Source organism: Peromyscus maniculatus, chromosome 1, assembly GCF_049852395.1.
Source record: "Peromyscus maniculatus bairdii isolate BWxNUB_F1_BW_parent chromosome 1, HU_Pman_BW_mat_3.1, whole genome shotgun sequence".
NCBI classification, from domain to species: Eukaryota; Metazoa; Chordata; class Mammalia; order Rodentia; family Cricetidae; genus Peromyscus; species Peromyscus maniculatus.
Genome location: NC_134852.1, coordinates 54,922,409 through 54,942,704, shown reverse-complemented (window position 1 = coordinate 54,942,704; position 20,296 = coordinate 54,922,409). Strand labels below are relative to the sequence as shown.

Below are 20,296 nucleotides of genomic sequence, written 5' to 3'. Positions count from 1 at the left end.
TGTGTGTGTGTGAGAGAGAGAGAGACAGAGACAGAGACAGAGAGAGACTGTCTCAAAACTAATCATGGGCACAGAGACATGGGCACACCACGGTGTGTGTCTGTAGTCCCTCTGCTCAAGAGGCCATGGTGGGGACCACTCAAACATGAAAGTTTGAATTCACCTTGGGCAACATGGCAAGTCCTTCATCTCAAAACAAATAGACAAATAAAAACACTAAAATCAATGGCACAAGTTCAACAGTGTGTATCTTGTGGAGACAGACTCTAGCTCAATGCTTGTCCACAGACAAGACCCTGTGAAAGGTTCCGTTTCACCCAGCATATGCGAGCCCTGACCACAAAAATCAATAATAAATAAGTGCATGTCTGCTCTGTCGTTATGGTTATTGCCGATACTCATATAATGAGATGATTGGGCCTAAGAAAATCAGTGTCTCTGGAACATCCAGCATTGCCCCACATCCTGCTGGCACCCCTCTCCCTCTGGGGGACCCTTGCCTTCCCTGTGCCCCCCACATCACCCTTCCTCATCCTATCCATGAACAGAGTTTCACCACATGACTCCCGCGACCCAGCACTTTTCTAGTCCCGTTTCCTGGTTCTGTGGCTGCCTAGCTGTGTCACACGCAAGTCCTCTAACTTCCCCAGGCCCACAGTGTCCCATCTGTCACATGGGGACAACTAACCCAATCTGTCCACTGCCATGAAAATTAAGCGGGAGAATCCATAAACATGGTCAGTAGACCACCAGACCCACATTGCTACCGAAGCTTAAAAGGCAGGGCTCTTTCTAGCACAGACAGAAAAAGCATTATGACTAGTGGGCCAGGGCTGTGATGGTGTGGGGACCGGAAGTAGGGTTTCCTTCACCCTGACCGGCTCCTCTGGAAGCCGCACTTCAGGGTTTAGATCTCCCCACCCACCCAATTATACAGTACCCTGGAGTCCAGCTCATTCACACATCTGACGGGTCTCGGTCCCTGGCTATTCTGGGTGTCCGTGGGGGCAGCTGGGTGAACACGCCCAGGAACTCACCTTGATCAGGTGCACTTTGCACGCCCCTACGAAGTCAAACGGAAGTCCATCAAAGGTACGGTAGTGTCGGTCCCCGTAGACGGTGCAGGTGGCGGCACAGGGGTGCAGGGTGCATTGGAACGAACCCCGCTGGCACACGCTGAAACACACCCACACAGAGGCAGCTCACAGAACACGGTTTACCCTGTGCTGGAATGCCCTTGAAGCTTTTGCCTGCTGAAGGCACGGGCTATGCCCCTAAAGAAGAGATTCCGCAAGCGTAGCAGCCTCCAGCAGGAGGAAGTTTGTGGCGCTCCTTTTATTACTCATTCATTCATTCAACAGATCACTGGTGATGGACACATCTCAGGCATTCTCCCAAGAATCTGAGAAACGTCAGTGAACAAAGCAGAACAAACACCCTCTGGCTTAGTGAACTTGTACCCTAGAGAAGAAGGACGTACCCTGTCTGTTTTAGCAGGCGGGTAGTGCTGTGGCGGGGGGCGGGGCATGGAGGGAAACAGGGTGTGTTTAGGAGTGTGTCACCATTTTAAACAGGGTTGGCAGAGACGAGGGAGCAGAGACTTCCAGGAGCCGAGAAAGTGAGTTGCATGGACATTTGGAAGAAGAGCATTGTGGGAACAGGGTGTGGTCTATGATGACCTTGAAGAACACTCAGGTGATAACAGCCAAGATGGACAGCCCAAGGATAAGAAGGTAGAGAGGTTTGGAGGGCTGAGTGGTGCAGTCCAAGAAGGCAGGTGAGGGTGTGACTTCTTCCTAGGAATGAGAGAGGAAGCCTCTGGAGGACAGGGGTGGGGATGGCTCCATCTGACTGGGACTGGGCAGAGGGGAGGGAAAGGCCACCGGGGAGGCAACGGCAGCAGGTCAGAGAGGCCGGGGCTCGGTGCAGTCCCAGCAGTCGGAAGGTGAAGAAGCAGTCAGGTGTGAAGTCTGCTTTAAAGGCAGAACCGAAAGAGCCGAAGACTTCACTCTCTGACTAGTTCAAGCCAGCGAGATTCAATACTGTAACCCACCAGCTCCGGCCACCAGTCCTGAACTCCGACACCTGAGCATGTCTGCAAGGGGCTCCGGGTCCTGATCCTCCCCCCTGGGACTTCCTGTGTCAGACAGCCAGGGTGGTGCACACACACACACACACACACACACACACACACACACACACACACCCTGGTGTGTATGGAAACAATCTGGGAGCTCGGCCTTGACGGTGGCCATGCTGACACGGGAAGACACGTCCTGTGCATCCTCTGGGCTGAAGAAACAGCATTTCCACCATACACAAGACAGGAGCTGGGAGCCAGCGGTCTCTGGCTGGATGACTCTCTCAGGGTCTCTGCTAGGCTCCTGGGCCCCAGCCTGTCTCTACTGAAACCAATCTAATCCAGGTGCACACTTCGGTATATGCGTGCTAATATTACTGAATGAACAGTGTGGAAATACACCCACATACACACTCATTTTAAATATAAGCATTTCTGTATTGATAAGGCAAAACACAAATCACATATTCACACACATATCCATTCAAGTGGATGCAAATATATATTTAATGCACATTCACTGTAGTACATATATGTACTAAACAGATGTGTATGCATGTAAATATATATGAATACACCAATATACATATGTAAATTCCTAACTACTGTTATATTAGTGAATTTATTTAGCTCTATGACACTTGCCTTTTTATGTATGCCCACGTATGTTCACTCACATACCTTTATTCATACCCATACGTCTATATGTTCATTTAAATATGCAAACACATTTTCATGATTACAAACATGCAAGTATGTATGTTCATAGACATGTCTGACCATTCATTAAATAGTCACAAATATTCTAAGTATTATTACACATACATATACTGTGTGTACAACAGCCACTGTGAATGTAAGCAAGATGAAAGGAAAAATCATACCCTTTCCAGAAAAAAAAAAAAAAAAAAAGAAAAAAAAGAAGCCAGCTCAGGGGACTTACCAGGTGTGGCAGGAAGATACCACCTGGTCCCCAGGGAAATACTCCTTCCCCTTCCAGGTACATGGACACTCCTCCGGTGGGAAGCACGCATCCCCATGTCTGAGCAGGCTGGAGGGACACAGCAAGCAGTGATCAGAAGAGCACTCCTTCTAGATCTGCTATGATGTACAAAGGCCAGCCCACCATGGGCAGCACCATCCCTAGGCAGGTAGACCTGGGCATATAAGAAATGCTAGCTCTACATGAGCCGGAGAGCAAGCCAGAAAGCAGCCTTCCTCCACGACTGCTGCTCCAGTCCCCACCGGAGTTCCCGCCCTGACTTCTCTGTGATGGACTGTGACCTGAAGTGCAGTCCAGATAAACTCTTGCCTCTCCCAGGTTGCTTTTGGTCAGAGTGGTTCACCACAGCAGCAGGAAGCAGACTAGGACAGACACAGACATCCCCAGCCCTTGTGGTGTCCCCAGGGTCCTTTGGGGGCAGTGCCCGGCACTGTCGATTCTTAGATGGACTTGGACAGACTTGGTGACCATGGTGACCAGGGAGCATAGAAGTAATTGCGAGTCCAGCGAGTCCTGGAGAGGAGTTGGTGATGGTGGAACTGGAGCATCTTTGAGAGCCCTTTCCCATCAGGAGAACTTTTCAGGATGGTGGAACTGTCTCCCTTGTTATAATTCCCCTTTGGTGAACCCCCTGTGGATACAGGTGGATTCCCCACAGAGTGTCCTATATACCCTCAAATGATCCTGAGCAGACCCACACCCAGAGCCAGGATTCAGTCCAGGCCTCTTTCTCGGTGTGGTCACACTCGGGACAGTAAAAGACCCTCGGCTCCTGACTGCAGAGACCTAGCCGTTCCTGACCTCAGACCAAAGAGCCAGGCTTGTGCAAACAGGACAGTATTCCCAGAGGCCTCCAGTGACACACTTCAAGGTCTGAGACCTGGATGGCTGCAGGTGAGGCAAGGTGAGGATCCCACGCAGACAAGTACCCAGGTTAGGAAAGGAGCTGGCACATACCCCACACTGTGGACCCTGCCACTCTGGGCAAGGAGCAGAGTTTTCAATAAAGGAGACTTGGTCTGAGTCTGGCTCCTTCAGCAGACTATTCCCCACTCTGGCCCTGGCCTGTGTTGTCTTTTGCAGAATAAGAGAAAGTGCTTCCCTGCTTTGAGATTGACAGAGGTAACCTTAGTGCCTTATACACTTCAGAGCTCCAACGTGCCGTCTCTCGCCCCATCCACCCAGAAGCTCTGAACCTCATTTCATTCCCTTTGGTTGTCATTCCAGAGCCAGGGCTCCCAAGTGACCACAAATCTCAACAGACTGAAGGACACAACCCCATGCTGCCAAGTCATGGGACAGAGTGGTGCCCGGGGACCTCTTTGACCCAGACCTAAGAATGTCACTGGCGGAGGTGAGCACTGGGCTCTGGGTACAGAGCACATCCACAAGCCCAGCTCCTGCAGCTGCCACACAGCCCCCATACGGTATCTGGGGACCCAGGAAGGAGGCTGCTCTTGTTGGATGTGGCTTTCTTCTGGGGTTATCCCAGGGGCACCCTCTCTACCCAAAGGTTCCAGTCAAGGACGGAGGCTGAGAGCCGACACAGGTTTTCTTGTGCCTGATCTTTGATCAGTGAGTCTCTCGGGCATTTGGGGCACATCAGACACCTGTCTTAGTGCTTCCACTTTGAGGCCTTTTTAAACCCACACGCTATGGTGCCGAGTATTACAAAGGAAACACTGAGCATCACAGCAGCAGGTGCTTTCCTCATCCAAGGTCACATGGTTCATGAGAAGTAGAACCTGACAAGCTCCGTTCCAGGCTAAGCTTCTTCTGTTTCTTCCCGAGCTCCCTACCGGCAACACAGCCACACTGCCTCCTCCATCCCAGGCTGTGGGAGGTCTTCCCCACCCCCGACCCTGAACTCAGTTGATCTGTCACCCTTTAGGTAGGAGAGTTTGTAGCGACGTAGATCCGTACCCCTGGGGACAGGCACAGCCCGACAGGCAGGGACCACGTGCTGGCATGCTCAGGTTCAGCAGCTGCTGCTCACAGGTCCTCTCCCTGCTGAGCTCAGGGGCCGGGGTCGGATCACTGCAGTTCACAAAGACCTGGCCTGCTGGACAGGACGCGGCTAGAAGAAAAGGGGGTAGATGCTGCAGACCCCCGGCCTGGGCTGGAGGTGCTGCTACGTGGGTGACCGGAAGTGAGGGACAGCTTCTGGGCATAAAGTGGATTCCCATATCACAGGACAGCCCCCCCTCAGCAGCACCCATTACCAAAGAGGACCTCTTAACGGAGGCTGCACCATGCATTCCCTGCACACTTACCTTACTTTCTATTGCATGTGCTGTGCGGGTGTCCCCATCCCCCTCTCACATGACATTATGAAAGCTATTCTGCTGTCTAAAGGCAGCAGGAACCAAGAGGAAGGACCCCAGAAGGACCAGGAGAGGGACCCAGAAATAGACAGCCACGTAGTCTAGAAGGGTGGCCAGGGAATTGTGAACAGGGAAAGTCAATTGCCTGCGCATGGTTCTCTGATCCATCCCTCCCATCCCCCTTCTTCAGCAAAATCTGCCATGCAGGACGGTCACACTTTGTGTGAGCGATTGTTTTAGGAAACCCCATAGAAGGCGGGAAAGTTCCGTGGCCAGGAGAGCACAGAGCAGAGAAGTGAAGAGCCAGATCCCAGAGAGGCAGAAATTCCAAGCCCGGAGAGACCCAAGTAAAGACGCTCCCGGGAAGGCACGGGTAATGAGGATGGGATGGAGGCTTATCTGGGGAAGGGGAGGTGAAGGTTCACAGAGGTGAGGCATGTCACCCAGGCCTGCAGAGCTGGCGGGGGCAGGGCAGGACGTGAACACAGCTGACCCCACCCCAAGGCCTCTTAACCACCTGCCACAGGCTGACTGTTGCTGTCCTCTGTGCCCACCCCTGCCCTGTTCTCAGTGGGCTTCTCTGCTGAGAATGTCCAACCGTCCTGCTCTGCCCGCCTCCAGACACCTCACAGCTGCCCACCGCTGTCCCAGCCCTGCCCTAGCTCTGTGCTGTGGAGACACCCACAGCCGCCACCACTGTCCTCTCTCTGTGCTGTGGAGACACCCCACAGCCGCCACCGCTGTCCTCTCTCTGTGCTGTGGAGACACCCACAGCTGCCCACCGCTGTCCCAGCCCTGCCCTAGCTCTGTGCTGTGGAGACACCCACAGCCGCCACCACTGCCCTCTCTCTGTGCTGTGGAGACACCCACAGCCGCCCACCACTGCCCTCTCTCTGTGCTGTGGAGCTATAAAGTCCAGTCCTCTCCTCTCTGTGACCCCGTATCCACCACTGGCTTGGGCAGAACCAGTCTCAGAAGATACCTGGCAGCTCAGACTAGGAAAATTCAGGACCAGCAAAGATAAGCAGCGGCTCAGACCCCCACGTGCCCCCCAACAGTGTGAGGCCGGGATGGGGTTTCAGGATGCCACTCTCTAAGCTGGGACCTTTGCCAAGAGTGTAGGAACACCAACACCCAAGGCAGGGTGAGCTAGAGTAGCTCCCCCATCCTGACCAGCACCCCAGTTCTTCACTCTCTTCTCCCCCTTCTACCCCAAGCTCCCCCTTTCAGCCCTGCTTACCTGGGGCTTGGCTGTCACAGCTCATGACTCCATCTCTGCAGTGGCTGAAGAGAGTTGGGGAATTACATCAGCCCGGCCAGTCATTCGGGACCCACCCAGAACATGCTATTGCCCTTGGACCCTGTGGGCTTCAGACAGTCAGCCCTACCTGCTCCCCCTGCTCCCCACCAGCACCCCACACAGAGTGAGAGGGTGGGTGCTACTTCTCACGCAGCCGAGACCCAAGGAAGCTCACCAGTGGCCCAGGGAAGGGATGTCGCTGTCCCCAGGGGGATAGTCCACTCCTTGGAAGTGGCAAGAACATTGGTTCCTACAGAAAGCAAGGAGGAATAGAGCAGACTCGGGAATAGGAATGGAGCCAGCCAGGTCAGGCGGCCCGCCATCGGTCTGCTGCAGGCATCAGATGTGGAAAGAGGCAACAGCAGTTCCTGGGATGAACGCGCCTCCGGGGGACCAGAAAACCCACCCGGTGCTGAAGTCAGAGGCAGAACCCAGTGCCAGGTTGGAGGTCGTATTTTGAGCTTATGTAAGCATTGACCCTCCCAGAAACAGGCTAACTCAGAGCCAAGATCAGAGAGGTGACCTGCTCAGAACTCCACCTCCCAGCCCCAGTCCATTGTTCTGGGGTGGCGTCGGAGCCCTGCTGGCCCAGCATCTGCCCTGACTGGTCAGTGACTCTTCTGGCGCTTGGCTGGAGACTCAGGCTCGGCCCTCCCAGGCAGTGTCTCCTGGATTCCCCTCTGGGATCTTGGGAGGTAAGGATGTTACTGTATCTGATCCTCTGTCTCATCTGAGCTCACTGGCTGATGTCTTTATCACACAAGCCCTGTAGCCGATTCCAACACTGCTGGTCTTACATCAGAACAGGCCAGGGCTTGGGGACCCGTGGGAGTGACCCTGGAATCCTCCTTCTCAGTGCTCGCCAGCTGCTCCTCGTCTTCCCTGTTAGCTCACAGGGGCCTTTATTAGGGGCAATAGTGGGCGCTCAGCTGAGACCTAGGGAGGGTCCTGCAGTGTGATAAGCCTGAGTGATTCCCCTGGCCACCTAAGGGGGTAACTCCTTCCCCTCATTACTGGAGAACCTCCAAGCGATTAATAGGCCATTTTACAGACAGTGAAACTGAGGATCCTTGCCAGTCATCCTGAGATCGTGTGGGATCACCATCTACTGCTCTTCCCACACTACCTCCAGTCCCACTGAGCCAGCTTCCTCCAGCTGGGCTACCTCACCTCAGACTCCCTCCCTGCCTTCCCTCACCTGGGGCAGGGGCACTCAGATGCCACTTCTGCCTCACCTGTGTGTGACTCCTGGCCTTATCCTCTGTGTGGCCTTCTTGCTCTCCTTACCACCCCAGCGCCCTAAGTGCCTGTTTTGGGGGCGTCTATCTTGCCAGCTTGGATTGTGGACTTGGGGAGCTACACTCTACTCTGTTCACTACTGGATGGATTCTCAGAGCCTAGAAACGTCCAGAGCATGCTAAGACGTACACAGATGTTCACGGAAAAAGAGAGCTGGGGAGAGTGAGGTGCTGTGACTGGTTCATGTTTCACAGGAAGGAGAGCGGGGCCTAAGAACAGGTTCAGAAGAAGGAGCAGATCACCTCTGCCAACAAGGCTCAGGAGAGGGAAGCAGGGAAGAGTTCAGACCGGCTGTCCAGAGCAGAGCCCAGTCTCACACCCAGGCACCAGGCTGGCCCCTCACCTGGGGACACAGAGGTCTGCTTGTGTGTCCAGATACGTGTCCGGCGGGCAGGTGCAACCCTCCACACACTCATCCCTGCTGAAGTTGCCACCACCATTAGCCTCACAGACATCAGGGCTGGCCAGGTCCTGGCAGGTTTGTGCGCACAGAGCCACGCATGGGCTGTACTCCTTGGTGGCCTCACAGGACAGTGCTGTCGGGAGAAAGGCTGAGCGTGGTCTCTCTTCTTCCCACAACCATGTGGGGTGGGTTTAACATTTTGATGAGAAAAACTGAGAATCGGAGAGGGTAAGACATTTGCCCCCACCCTGGTCACATAGCAGTTCAAGGTCAAAGATGCCTCTCATTGTACTGAAATGCCAGAGCATCACTACATTCAGCTTGGAAAAGGCACTGATCTTAGATCATGATTCCGGGGGAGGAGTGGAGGTCAAGACCCCAGTGGCTCAGCATCCAGCTATCATACACACACACACACACACACACACACACACACACACACACACACACACACACACACGCTCCTCACAGGTGTGTGAATATGCAGAGGCGTGCACCCTTCACTGTGAAGATCATATACGCTCTCCAGCAGCTTCTTTAGATTTTTGTTCCAAGCCTCGGGCCTGCCATCTCCTCACGGGCCACCATCCCACTCCCCAGAAGCCTCACACAGCACCAAGGCCAACAAACCCACTGAAATGCCAACATCAGCTGTTTTCCATGCCAGGCTGCTCATCAAAGCCACTTAACATGGCTTCTCAACACTGCAGACATCTGGAACCCACAACCAGAGTGACATTTTTACTGATACGGTATGTGGACAAGATGTGAGCATTTTTTTCAAGTTCCTTGTGTCTCTGTATACAGCTGGTGTTGGGAACCACTAGCTCTGTCCAAACACCTCTGGAGAAACTAATTCAGAGATTGACAGAGCTTTGCGCAGGTCTACACGACACATTACCTGTGAGCTGGGGTAGAACTCAGAGCCCCTGGCTCCCAGCACAATTCCTTCGTCTCTACATCTTTGTAAAAGCGCACAGGGAGCCAGGCTCTGCAGGGCTCAGGGCACCAAGGACTAAGACCCAGAGGGCAGTGGAGGGTCATACACTAATGTGACCTCAAACCGGCCTCAGTGCCCTTATGAGAATCCATTCCTCTGCAGTGAGAAGGGGGCTCTGCCCATGGAGACGGCGGAAGAGGAGGTGAGAAGGGGGCTAACTTGGACTCCGCCAGACTGACAGGGTTTGGCGATGGACTGATGCACGGGTTAGAGCAGCAATCCCGAGCAACACGTCAGGTCAAGTGTCAAGCCTGCGGACCATGTCAGCAGAAAGAGAAGTGGGCAGTGAATGGAAGTCACGCTGGAGGATACAGAGCCTTACATTCGAGCATGTAGGGGGGTCAGGGACACCTGTGCCTGGAGTCTAGACTCCCATGGATGTACAGGACACCTGTGTCTGGAGTCTAGACTCCCATGGATGTACAGGACACCTGTGTCTGGAGTCTAGACTCGCATGGATGTACAGGACACCTGTGTCTGGAGTCTAGACTCCCATGGATGTACAGGACACCTGTGCCTGGAGTCTAGACTCCCATGGATGTACAGGACACCTGTGCCTGGAGTCTAGACTCCCATGGATGTACAGGACACCTGTGCCTGGATTCTAGACTCCCATGGATGTACAGGACACCTGTGCCTGGAGTCTAGACTCCCATGGATGTACAGGACACCACCTGTGTCTGGAGTCTAGACTCCCATGGATGTACAGGACACCTGTGTCTGGAGTCTAGACGACTCCCATGGATGTACAGGGGTGGAGCACTCACCGCAGGCTGGCAGATGGGCACGGAAGTCAACCAGGAGCCCATGGCGCTGGCATAGGTGGGCATAGTGGGCCAGCGTGGCACAGAGGCAGGGCTGTCCGCAGCGGCAGGCATCCCTGCGGCACTGCTCGAAGTAGGGTATTGGGCTCAGATACGCAGAGCAGGGTGCAAAGAGCTCCCCCATGAGCACACTGCAGGACTGTAGTGCGTAGGAGGCTGGGATGTGAAGAGACGGTCAGTGAGCAGGGGTCTGGCTGCCTATGGCCCCAAGACTCAGCCTCCATTCCCTCAGTGTCTGTAGGTGTGTGTGTGTGTGCGTGTGCGTGTGCGTGTGCGTGTGTGTGTGTGTGCATATGTGTGCGTGTGCATGTGTGTGTGTGCATATGTGTGCGTGTGCATGTGTGTGTGTGTGTGCATATGTGTGCATGTGTGTGTGTGTATGTGTGCATATGTGTGCGTGTGCATGTGTGTGTGTGCGTGTGCGTGTGCATGTGCGTGCGTGCGTGCGTGTGTGTGTGTGTGTGTGTGTGTGTGTGTGTGTGTGAATATGAGCAGATACTTCAATCTACCGCATGCCAGGCAGGGATCTATCTGCTAAAGGAAACACAGAAGTGAACATTGCTGACCAAATCCCAGACCCTCAGGTAGCTAGACCGCTTAGAAGAGACTCAGTAAACCATTTTGCTGGTCCGTCAGAAGCACATGAACCTAAGGCCCGAGAAAAACTAGGGAAGGCCAGACAGCGTAGGCGGGGCAGGCAGGCAACGCTACTTGAACTCAAGGGACTAGGAAGGCCTGCGTGAGAAGGCCGTGTTTGAGCAAAAGTTTGGAAGAAGGGCTGGAGTGCATGCCATCCCGAGGTAAGAGTGTGGCGGGGGAGGGGAGCCACAGAGGCCTGGGAGGAGGGCAGGCCTGGCGTGTCAGACGGACAGCATGCCAGCCAGCTGGCAGCATGCAGGGCAGTGCAGGGAGAGGAAACAGGGGGCTGGGCATGGAGGGGTCTGCTGGACCACTTCTGAGGACTTGGCCTTTGTCTTAAGATGGGTATCCAGTACTGAGGTGAATATAGGTGATGGAGGTAGATCAGGACGCTTGGACTTCTGTCTGCCTGGCCTTCCCCTCCCTCCCATCCCTCCCTGAGGCTTCTCCTCTGTCACACCTATGAATCCGACCAGCACCCTTGGATCAAGCTGCCATCTCCCCTCTCTCAAAACACCCCCACCCCACTCCCCAAGCCTCCCCACCGCCTCACTCCTCACCAGCTTGTAGATGTACATCACAGGGGTCCAGCAGGGAGCCAGGGACCAGTGGGGAGCAGGCAGACAGCATCTTCCACGAATTGCCAAACAGTTGTGGGGTGCTCTCAGGCACACCCACTGGAGACCTGCGGCCATGTCAAAGCTACGGTCGCACACTTGTCCGTTCAGTCGTAGGGCTACACTGACTACCTACCCACACAAGCAGCCACTTGCTTACATCTAAACGCGTGGTCACAGGGGAGGCATGGGCATGCACTCTGAGCCACTCTCAAGTGAGCACACATGGTCCTGTAGAGGCCCTCTGCACACATCAACACACATGCACACACACACCACACAAGTGCATGCCAGACACACCAATTGTCAAAGTATTCGATATAGCCACATTCAAACACATGCAATTAATGACGTGCACATTTAGCAAGACCCAAAAGGATCACAATGGGCTTAGAACTGTAGACTTTCAGCACCTCCCCCCAGCTCTTCATGTAAGAAAGAGCACTCTAACTCTTAGAAGGAATACCAGACCTCAGCGGTCTATGACTTCCTCCATCTCCCCTCCTGGGATATAGTTAGGAAATGGGAGAGTGGGAGAGACAGCTGAGACAAGCCAGAACTGACAGTCACTAAAACCCAGTGTGAGCGTGCAAGCGAAAGAGCTAGAAGTCTGTGTGAGGGCAAGGTTCTGCCTGACGGCCACCACACCTGCACTACTGATCCAGCTTGTGAGTTTTCTAACTACACGAGGCAGGACCCACACACACCTGGAGGGCGTGGAACAGCCCCCACACTAACCCAGTGTCCGCCTCCACCACTCTGGCCAGCTGCCCAAACACTAGCCTCACTGGGCAAGACAGGAGAAAGCTTCACTTGTACGTGTGCACACGCTGTAAAGCTGACTCCTCCTTCTGGCTATGGAATGCCTCCCATGCTTAGTTCTGTGACAACCATTGCATGTATCTTGAAGAACTGGCCAGATTCTCCAGCGTCAAGATCCTGTTCTCCTTTGAAAGGCCTGACTGCTGTCTCCTCCAGAACTTTTAAACTGTGACCATACCCAAGAAAGTCACTCAACTGTCAGCTCATGGGAAATGGCCTTCTTCTCAATACTGGGCGGCTTCCATTGGACAAATTCAAAAGCATTCAGCCACCAGGCAGGAAAGGCTATACTGGCGTGCTGGGGCAGAAGGTGGGAATGCTTGGTTTATGGGGGTTACCTTCACCTGCAGGTATTCACAGTCGATGAAACAAATAAAAGTGCAAGACTGATCAAAGCCAGCCTGAGGTCTCCGGCCTTTCTCGGGGCACAGCCCATCGACCTCAGAGGCTACAGTGTGGGGAGTACTTATGGAAAATGAGGCTCTCATGCCCCTAGCATCTTATCTGAGATTCTTAAAGGGTGGGACCCAGGAGTCAGTATTTAAGCAAACTCCCCAAGTGATCTTTCCACACAGAGAAAACGGTGACCACCATTTTAAAGAATTATACTTCAATTTAAATGTAGAGGGATAAGTAAGTAACGGTATGTGTGTCAGGCAGTGTCTCAGGATGCCTGACCCTAAGGGGCCCACCAGTCTCCCTCTCCTTCCTGCTCCGGGACAGGGACACATACAGGAAGTCATCCTGTGTGTTGCCGTTGAAGGTGCCACAGAGGCCCACGGTGTCCTCCACCCATCGCTGGTCCACTTGCAGGTAGAGCCGCAACCCTTCCCGGTCATAGAGGATTCGCACGCCCACATTGGTCCTCACCCTCAGGAACACGGAGGACAGCCTCCGAATCTCAAAAGCATCTGCCACAGAATGGGAAACAGGAAGTCAGCAGTCTTGTTAGTGCAGCCCAGCCCCCTCCATCACCTGTTGGCCGACTCCCACATCTACATACAGCCCTGGCTTCATCCTGCAGAAAACCCCTGCCTGAGGATGAGTTTGCCAAGCCTGGGAGAAGCCACTGAGAAATGTCACATAGTCAGTCCCGATAACAACCTGCTCTCCCTGAGGACTGCAGTTTCTTGCTCTAACACCAGAAGAATTAATGACCCATTTTTGCATGGCGGTCTTCAGGAAGCCCGCTATACAATCATGACGGATTAGACCCAAATGGTAACACGTTGTTTTTTGACCCAGGGTCTCACACAACCTAGGCTACTTTGGACTCACCACATACACAAGGCTGACCTTGAATTCCTGATCTCCCTGCCTCCAGTTCCCACACGTTCCTCCAAGCTTCACAACTTCACGGCCTGCATTCCTGTGGTCTCTTTACCCTCAGTGCAGCCCTGCGCCTCCTGATGCCCAAGAACTGCTCTTCTCTCTCCATCTCTCTGTCCTTCTCTCCCTGCCCAATTCTTTCTGGTGCTGGATCTTACCTCTTAGTAGTTTTGTCTTTTCTGCTAAAAATGTTTTCTATGGGTTTCCCACAACTCACTGATGGATTAAGGAATCAGGAGGGAGAATAAATACTGAGTCTACAGATGGGAATCAGCCACATGCATGGGCTGGTGTCAGGAGAAACCATCATGCTGCTAGAAGACCACTGTCATTTGGAGCGGGGGAGGGGGGGCAAAGCTACATTTCAGGAGTCCACTTTCCTGAATCCAATGTCCCCTAGCCTGATCCCTGGGAGGAGTGTGCCTGTGGCAGTCCCCTTGGGTAGAGGGGGGCTGGGGAAGGGGCCTGAACTATCAGCTCCCAGTCAGTCCTCTTGACCATCTTGAGCCATACCATCTGAGTAGGGTGGGGTGATCTTGTACTGGTCAAACAGAAGGACATCTCCTGCCTGAGTCAGGGTCACCTGTCTCCGGGGATCCTGGTTCAGAATCACAGACACTGACTGGACACAGGCTCCATCCTGGTTCTAGAGAAAAAGAGGGGCCAATAGGGAATATGGGTTGGTTCTGTCTGTCCTGATGGTCCAAACAGAACCCTCCATGACAGAGACCCGACCCAACTTGAGGAGCAGGCTCCTCAGAGTGAGAAGCAGAGCCCCAAAGGGCATCAAGGATTGCCAAACAAAATACTCTCATCTGGGGGATCCGTCAGACCCAGAATGGACAAGGTTGGCTGCAGAACTGGACAATGAACACAATGAACATGATGATGGACTCTGAGTTGTCCACACAGAACAGAGGCAGTTCCCAGACAGCTCAGTCTAGCCTTGGAAACTGTGGCTCCCTCACAAGACTGCAACCCAGAGCTTTAATATTGTCCTTTTGCCAGATGCGTGGCGTTCTGCTCACATGTCACATCTTGAACCCCTCTGAAAGGCAAGCAGGAACCCAAGTCTGCTCAGGAAGCTAATATAAGAGGGTAACAAGTTCAAGCCATGCCAGAGCTACACAGTGAATCCAAGGCCAGCCTAAGTCACTGTGCAAGACCTTGTCTCAAAATGAAAAACTTTAAAGGGCCAGCGTTGTATGGCTGACCTGGTGCAGCCCTTGCCTGGCAGGTATAAATAAGATCAGGAGTTCCATTCAACCACCACAGAAAGCAGGAATGGAGAGCAGTAAATGAGCCAATAGTCCCCGGGCCTCAGGTCTCCACCTTTGAAGTGGATGGTACGTATCATGCCCATTCATACTTCTCTTCCACAGGAAGACATCTACAACTCATTCATTCAGAGATTTCCTGAGCATCTGCCATTTGCAGGCTGCACTACACCAAGCTTCCCAGACAAGGGCTGAGCAAGGCAGAGAACATCTTCCTCCTCAAGAAGATGAGAGATTTGTGTGAGATGAGGACATTAAATAACTAAGGACAAAGTATCCTGGCTGTAATGGGAGCAGAGGCTGCTTCCTGTAAACAGCCATAGGGTATTAGCAAGGCACACAAAGGAACAGAGAGGGACTGCAGAGGCAGGAAAGGCTGTTCCCGGGGCATATGACAACAGTGAAGAATAATCCTGACAACCAAGCCTTAATACTGCCATGTCACTCTGTTGAAAACAGCTAATGTCAGTCCCAGTATCCAGGGGTTGTCTAAATCTCCATCACTCAGTCCTCACAGCACTCTGTGTGCACCCCTTCTAGGCACTACTATACATAGCAGCACCATTTTGCAGATCAGAAGACTAAGGCACAAAAAGCAATGTTTGAGTTACGGTTGCATGAAACTGGGAGGGATATGTGGGACTTGTGCCCTATCTTCGCCATGATTTCCTAGGCATTTCCTATCCCCTTCCTTTAAGAATACCGCCAAACTCTCCCAGTTCCTTTTATTGAAGGACAGACTTAGAAACGCAGAGCACTAGAGATAAAAACTGCCATTGAGAGTCCCATCTCTTCTTGGCCCTCTGAGTTGATAACCCTTGCATGTATCTGCATAACCAATGGGCACAAATATATCTATCGGCATTCCCAGACATCACTTCTGTGTAGATCTATAGGAATATATCTAAAACACAAAGGCAACCAAGCATGCATTCATACTAATGTTGCAGTTCTAATCCATCAGGGCATGGGTCATTCCAGCCTGCCCGCTTTGCTCATCTCTTTCCTTTGTTAACTTACATCAGCATGGTACATTTGTGACAGAAAACCAACCCACATTGATGTGTTGTGACCTATAGGGCCAGAAATAAAGAAGTGTGCAGATGACCATGTGTGCACACCTGTGATATGAGTACATAAAGGGGACACAGGAGCCCAATGAAAAATCTGCCAAACAGTCTGCGTGACCAAATAAAGAAACTATAGGTCATCACCTCAAAGATAAAGTGATTATTCACAAACCTCACCAAGAGACAAAGCCATCAGAGAAACCCAAAGGAGCCTGCTACACTGACCAGGGCTTCACAAGGTCATTCCAAACATTGAAAGTCTGAGAAACCAGCCAAGAAGAGCCCGAGAGAGGTAAGGTGCTGGACCAGAAAAATGACATTGAGTGAAAACCAGTGAAATCTGAGAAAGCCAAGGCCTTAGCTAATGGAAACATGTCAGTCTTGGTTGGTTGCTTATAATGTGCCATGCCATGCTGGTTTGCATGAGAAATGTCTTGTGGGCTCACGTGTTTGAACACTTGGTCCTCATTTGTGGTGCTGCTTGGGGGATCTTTCAGGACGGGAGTCCTGCTGGGTGAAGTACATCCCTAGGGGTGGGCTGTGACAGGTTATAGCTTCAGCTCACTTCTGGTTTCTTCCTCCCTGTGCCCCCACTCCGAACTCCGACCGGCCCCTGTGTGTTTCTGATACACAGCTGAGATGTGCTATCTCAGCTTTTTCTCCAGCTGCCCGCTGCCATGCTTTCCCACCATCATGGACTCTCCCTCTGGAACCCTAAACCAAATAATTCTTCCATAAGCTTCTATTGACCATGGTGTTCTATCACGGGGGAAAAAAAACACAACAAAAATGCGTAAGGTAACATAAGATGTTAACAAGGGAAACAGGGTGTACGGGATGAGTCCTATCTTTGCAGGAACTCTGTAACACTCTAAAGTCATTCTAAAATACAAAGTGGCCTTTGTTTGTTTGTTTGTTTCTTTCCGAGACAGGGTTTCTCTGCGGTGTTTTGGTGCCTGTCCTGGATCTCACTCTGTAGACCAGGCTGGCCTCGAACTCATAAAGATCCGTCTGGCTCTGCCTCCTGAGTGCTTGGATTGAAGGTGTGTGCCACCACCTCCCAGCTTCAAAGTTGACTTTTAAAACCCCTTGAAGACTGTAAACACCTCACTGCACGTGAGGTGGGTATAATGCCTCTGTGACAATATTCAAATTTGGAGGCAGGTAAAGATTTGGGTAGTCATGAAATCCCCCAAGCCTCTAAGACAGCCCATCAAACTTAAACAGGGAAGAGAGTCATGTCCAGCACCTTGGTGTGCACTTGCATTAGCTGCTATACTGAAGGATATTAGTCACACTTCAGGACACTGGGTAAATGTGCCATGGGTACCACCATCACCTCCGTTACTGTGCCCAGCACTCTCCACCCCGGCCATTCCAGTGTCCTTGCTTTTCTGGTATGATCAGCTCTCAGTGGCCTCCTCCTTGTCTTTGTATTTGTCTTTGTAGGGACACCTTTAAGTTAAATGCCACCCCTGCCACGTGGCTTTCCCTTCTTTTCTGCCAACATTCAGGGCTGTTTCTTCGGCTACGCCACTCACCTTTACACTTCTGACTGTGTTGTATATCATGCCAAAGTGACTTGCCCTATAAGCTGTGAGCACCTGAAGGTGGACTGGGTGTGAGTCCACTGTGTAGCCCTCACTGTGCTCAGCACAGAGCGGCACAGAGTAGGACCCCCATAGGTTCATCAGGTGAATAAAATAACAAGGAGGAACCCTGTCTTGAGGCAGCAAAAAAAAAAACTTGCAATCAAGAAGCGCTGTCCAGCAATGAGGCCAGCTGAACAGGCTCAGCCTGGCTAGCTGCCTATCAGATAGAGCACTGGGCAAGGCACCCTGGGCCCCCACAGTCCTCCTGTGCCCTAAGACTCTTGAGCTGCGTGGATGAGAGAAGTGAGAACTGCTGTGTGTCCCTCTCTCCTCCCTCTCTTCTCACCTTCAAGATGCCACACAAGTGGCCCACCTTGGAAGACAAGCAGTCTCCTGCATAGAGAAGAGCCAAAAGCAGAAAGGAAAGACATCACTCAGGACGAACGAAGAAAGCCAGCCTCCACCTCATCCACAGTCTGAGGCTGTGTCCCCAGACTACTCCCAGCTGGGGTCTGCTCACATTCAGGGGCTGGGGCTGGAGCATGGACAGCAGGCATGCAGGATGGGGAGCTCTGGTTCTTCTGTGCAGGGAGGAGCTTGAACATCGCCCAGACCAGACCCCGGGGGTTGGCTCAGCACAGCCAGCCCAGGAACGATGCAGTCAGTACCGAGACAGACAAATGCACACCTGTCCTGATCTGCTGTGGCCATGTCTCAGTTATGTTCACAGCGGAGCTCAGGGGTCACGGCCTTTAGGAAGCCTTTCCTGCCCCCTCTGTCTTCCTGCTCAATGCCCAAGTAAAAGAAAACATCATCCTAGACCCCCATCCTGCCCCATCCACACTCACGGCTGCCGTGACAGCAGGTCCTGGGTTCGCTCACCTGCCTGAGCCACTAAGCTGCTAGGCCCAGAAGACAGAGCAATCTTAGACCTCAGCACAGCTTCTGACCCCAACAGGTTTTCAGTGTTTGATGAATAACAAATACGCCTTCCAGACATGGAAAAAGTAAAAATCAATGACGCACAGAAGACTAAGTAATCTAGAAATCTAGAGATTTCTTTAAAGCAAGGCCAAGCAAGGAAGGGGAATGGACTCTCAGCCAGCAGAGGGCCTGGACTCAAACTGTCTTTGGAGCCAGTTCTGTGTCCCAGAGAACAGAAGCAGCAGGCAGCGGGGTCACGGGAAGACCTGGGGTCCTCCACACAAGTTCTCAGACCTGTGGGAGGCATACTGGAACACACAGACCCAGTCTCACCAGGCCACATGGGGCGTTCTGCAACGTCACTGTGAAGGTGCCCGAGGAGCGGCTCTTGGCTAGGATGTACTGGCACGTGGCAGGGAATGTGTACCGGCGTCCATCAAAGGTGGTGAAGTGGATGTCACCAGTCACGGAGCACTCGGCTGAGGGAGAAGAAGGGCAACTTCCTCATGGGAGCTGTCCGCCCCAGGACTGTTCCCCTTCCCGACTGGGGGCTACTCAGCCTTGCAGATCCAAGCCTAGGCAGAGCACAGCCTCTGCCCTCTGGGATTAGGCAGCCTAGGTTGCCTGTTTGCTGAGAGCCTGCTCGGGAGCAGGCTAGACACTGCCCTGCTAGGGTGTCCCTTTGAGGAGAGACCGGGCCCTAGGCATGGGACCCGGGCTCAATGCAGTCCAGCAAGTTCAGGCAAGAGGTGTGCAGGACACACTAATATCACTCTGGGTATGAGCCAGAGTGATCCCTTAAGGCAGGCAAAGCAACAGAGGAAATAAAGGGAATTAGGTTTGGGCGGGTGAACCAAATGCCCCCGACTAGGCATGGCCCCAGCGTGCCCCTGCCCCCAACCTGAGACCAGCAGAAGAGGGCAGGGTCCAAGGTAAGGGTCAGCTGTACCTGGGCAGACAGAAGAGCTGCACACCCACTTCCCTGCAGTGCACGTGCTGAAACAGAGATCATGAAGGTGACCTGCCTGCTCTCGATGCCAAGACGCTGTCCCAGGCCCCAGCCCACAGCGTCCCATTTCTAAGGTGGGTGGCAAAGAGGCCCACCCCCCGTGGATCTAATGACATCCCTTTGGATCTCAAAGAGGCTGAGTGAGTAGCCCTTGCTTTTTCAGGGTTCCTCAAGTCCAGGTAGGCAATCCAACAGCAAGCCCTGGCCCCCCCAGGCTCCTCCCTCCAGGCAGTGGACACAGACCAGGCATTGCAGTCCTCGGTCACCACAGAGCCAGGTGGGTGCAGGGTCCCGTGGAACTCACAGGGACACTCAGCTGGTGACATGCAGCCCCCATCCTCAAAGATCAGCCCTAGGGTGTGATAGCAAAGGCTCACTCACCACTTCCTCTCTTCACAAGGCACGGGGTGGCTTCTCCATACGCAGAGCTTTTTCTCTTCTGAGCCCAACCTCAAGCCCTCCCCAGATCCTGGCTCAGGCAGACTTTACTCCATGTATCACCCACCCCAACTGCACACAACCTAGTTCCTCACCGCCTCTCAAGGTCTCCCATGCAGTCTCTTACCACCTCCTCTGTGAGAACGTCCCCGGCCTCCCCACATTCCATCTCTTTTCTGCGCCCCCTGAGCCAGCCTTCACCACACGGTACCTTAGGCTGGAGCGAGAAGTTCCACATCCTGGAAGTGGGCTCTGCTCCTTAAAACCAAAGCCTGTCACTTTACCTTTTTGAGACAGGGTCCCATGTGGCTCTCAGGGTGGCCTTGAACTCCTTATTCAGCTGAAG

The 20,296-nt window shown here is 53.0% G+C and overlaps 1 protein-coding gene across 1 annotated transcript in view; it reads right to left on the bottom strand.

Moving 5' to 3' along the window:
- The window catches only part of Otog (otogelin), a 71,968-nt gene that overhangs the window by 38,155 nt on the left and 13,517 nt on the right, over positions 1-20,296 (bottom strand). Inside the window, exons 13-25 of the mRNA XM_076542832.1 lie at positions 19,756-19,864; positions 19,453-19,499; positions 18,837-18,982; positions 14,154-14,286; positions 13,045-13,222; positions 11,433-11,557; positions 10,177-10,389; positions 8,350-8,542; positions 6,883-6,957; positions 6,648-6,691; positions 5,007-5,160; positions 3,024-3,131; positions 1,038-1,176 (exon numbers count right to left, since the gene is read on the bottom strand). Coding sequence (XP_076398947.1) covers positions 1,038-1,176; positions 3,024-3,131; positions 5,007-5,160; positions 6,648-6,691; positions 6,883-6,957; positions 8,350-8,542; positions 10,177-10,389; positions 11,433-11,557; positions 13,045-13,222; positions 14,154-14,286; positions 18,837-18,982; positions 19,453-19,499; positions 19,756-19,864 — 1,664 coding nt within the window. The remainder of the gene's footprint in view (positions 1-1,037; positions 1,177-3,023; positions 3,132-5,006; positions 5,161-6,647; positions 6,692-6,882; positions 6,958-8,349; positions 8,543-10,176; positions 10,390-11,432; positions 11,558-13,044; positions 13,223-14,153; positions 14,287-18,836; positions 18,983-19,452; positions 19,500-19,755; positions 19,865-20,296) is intronic.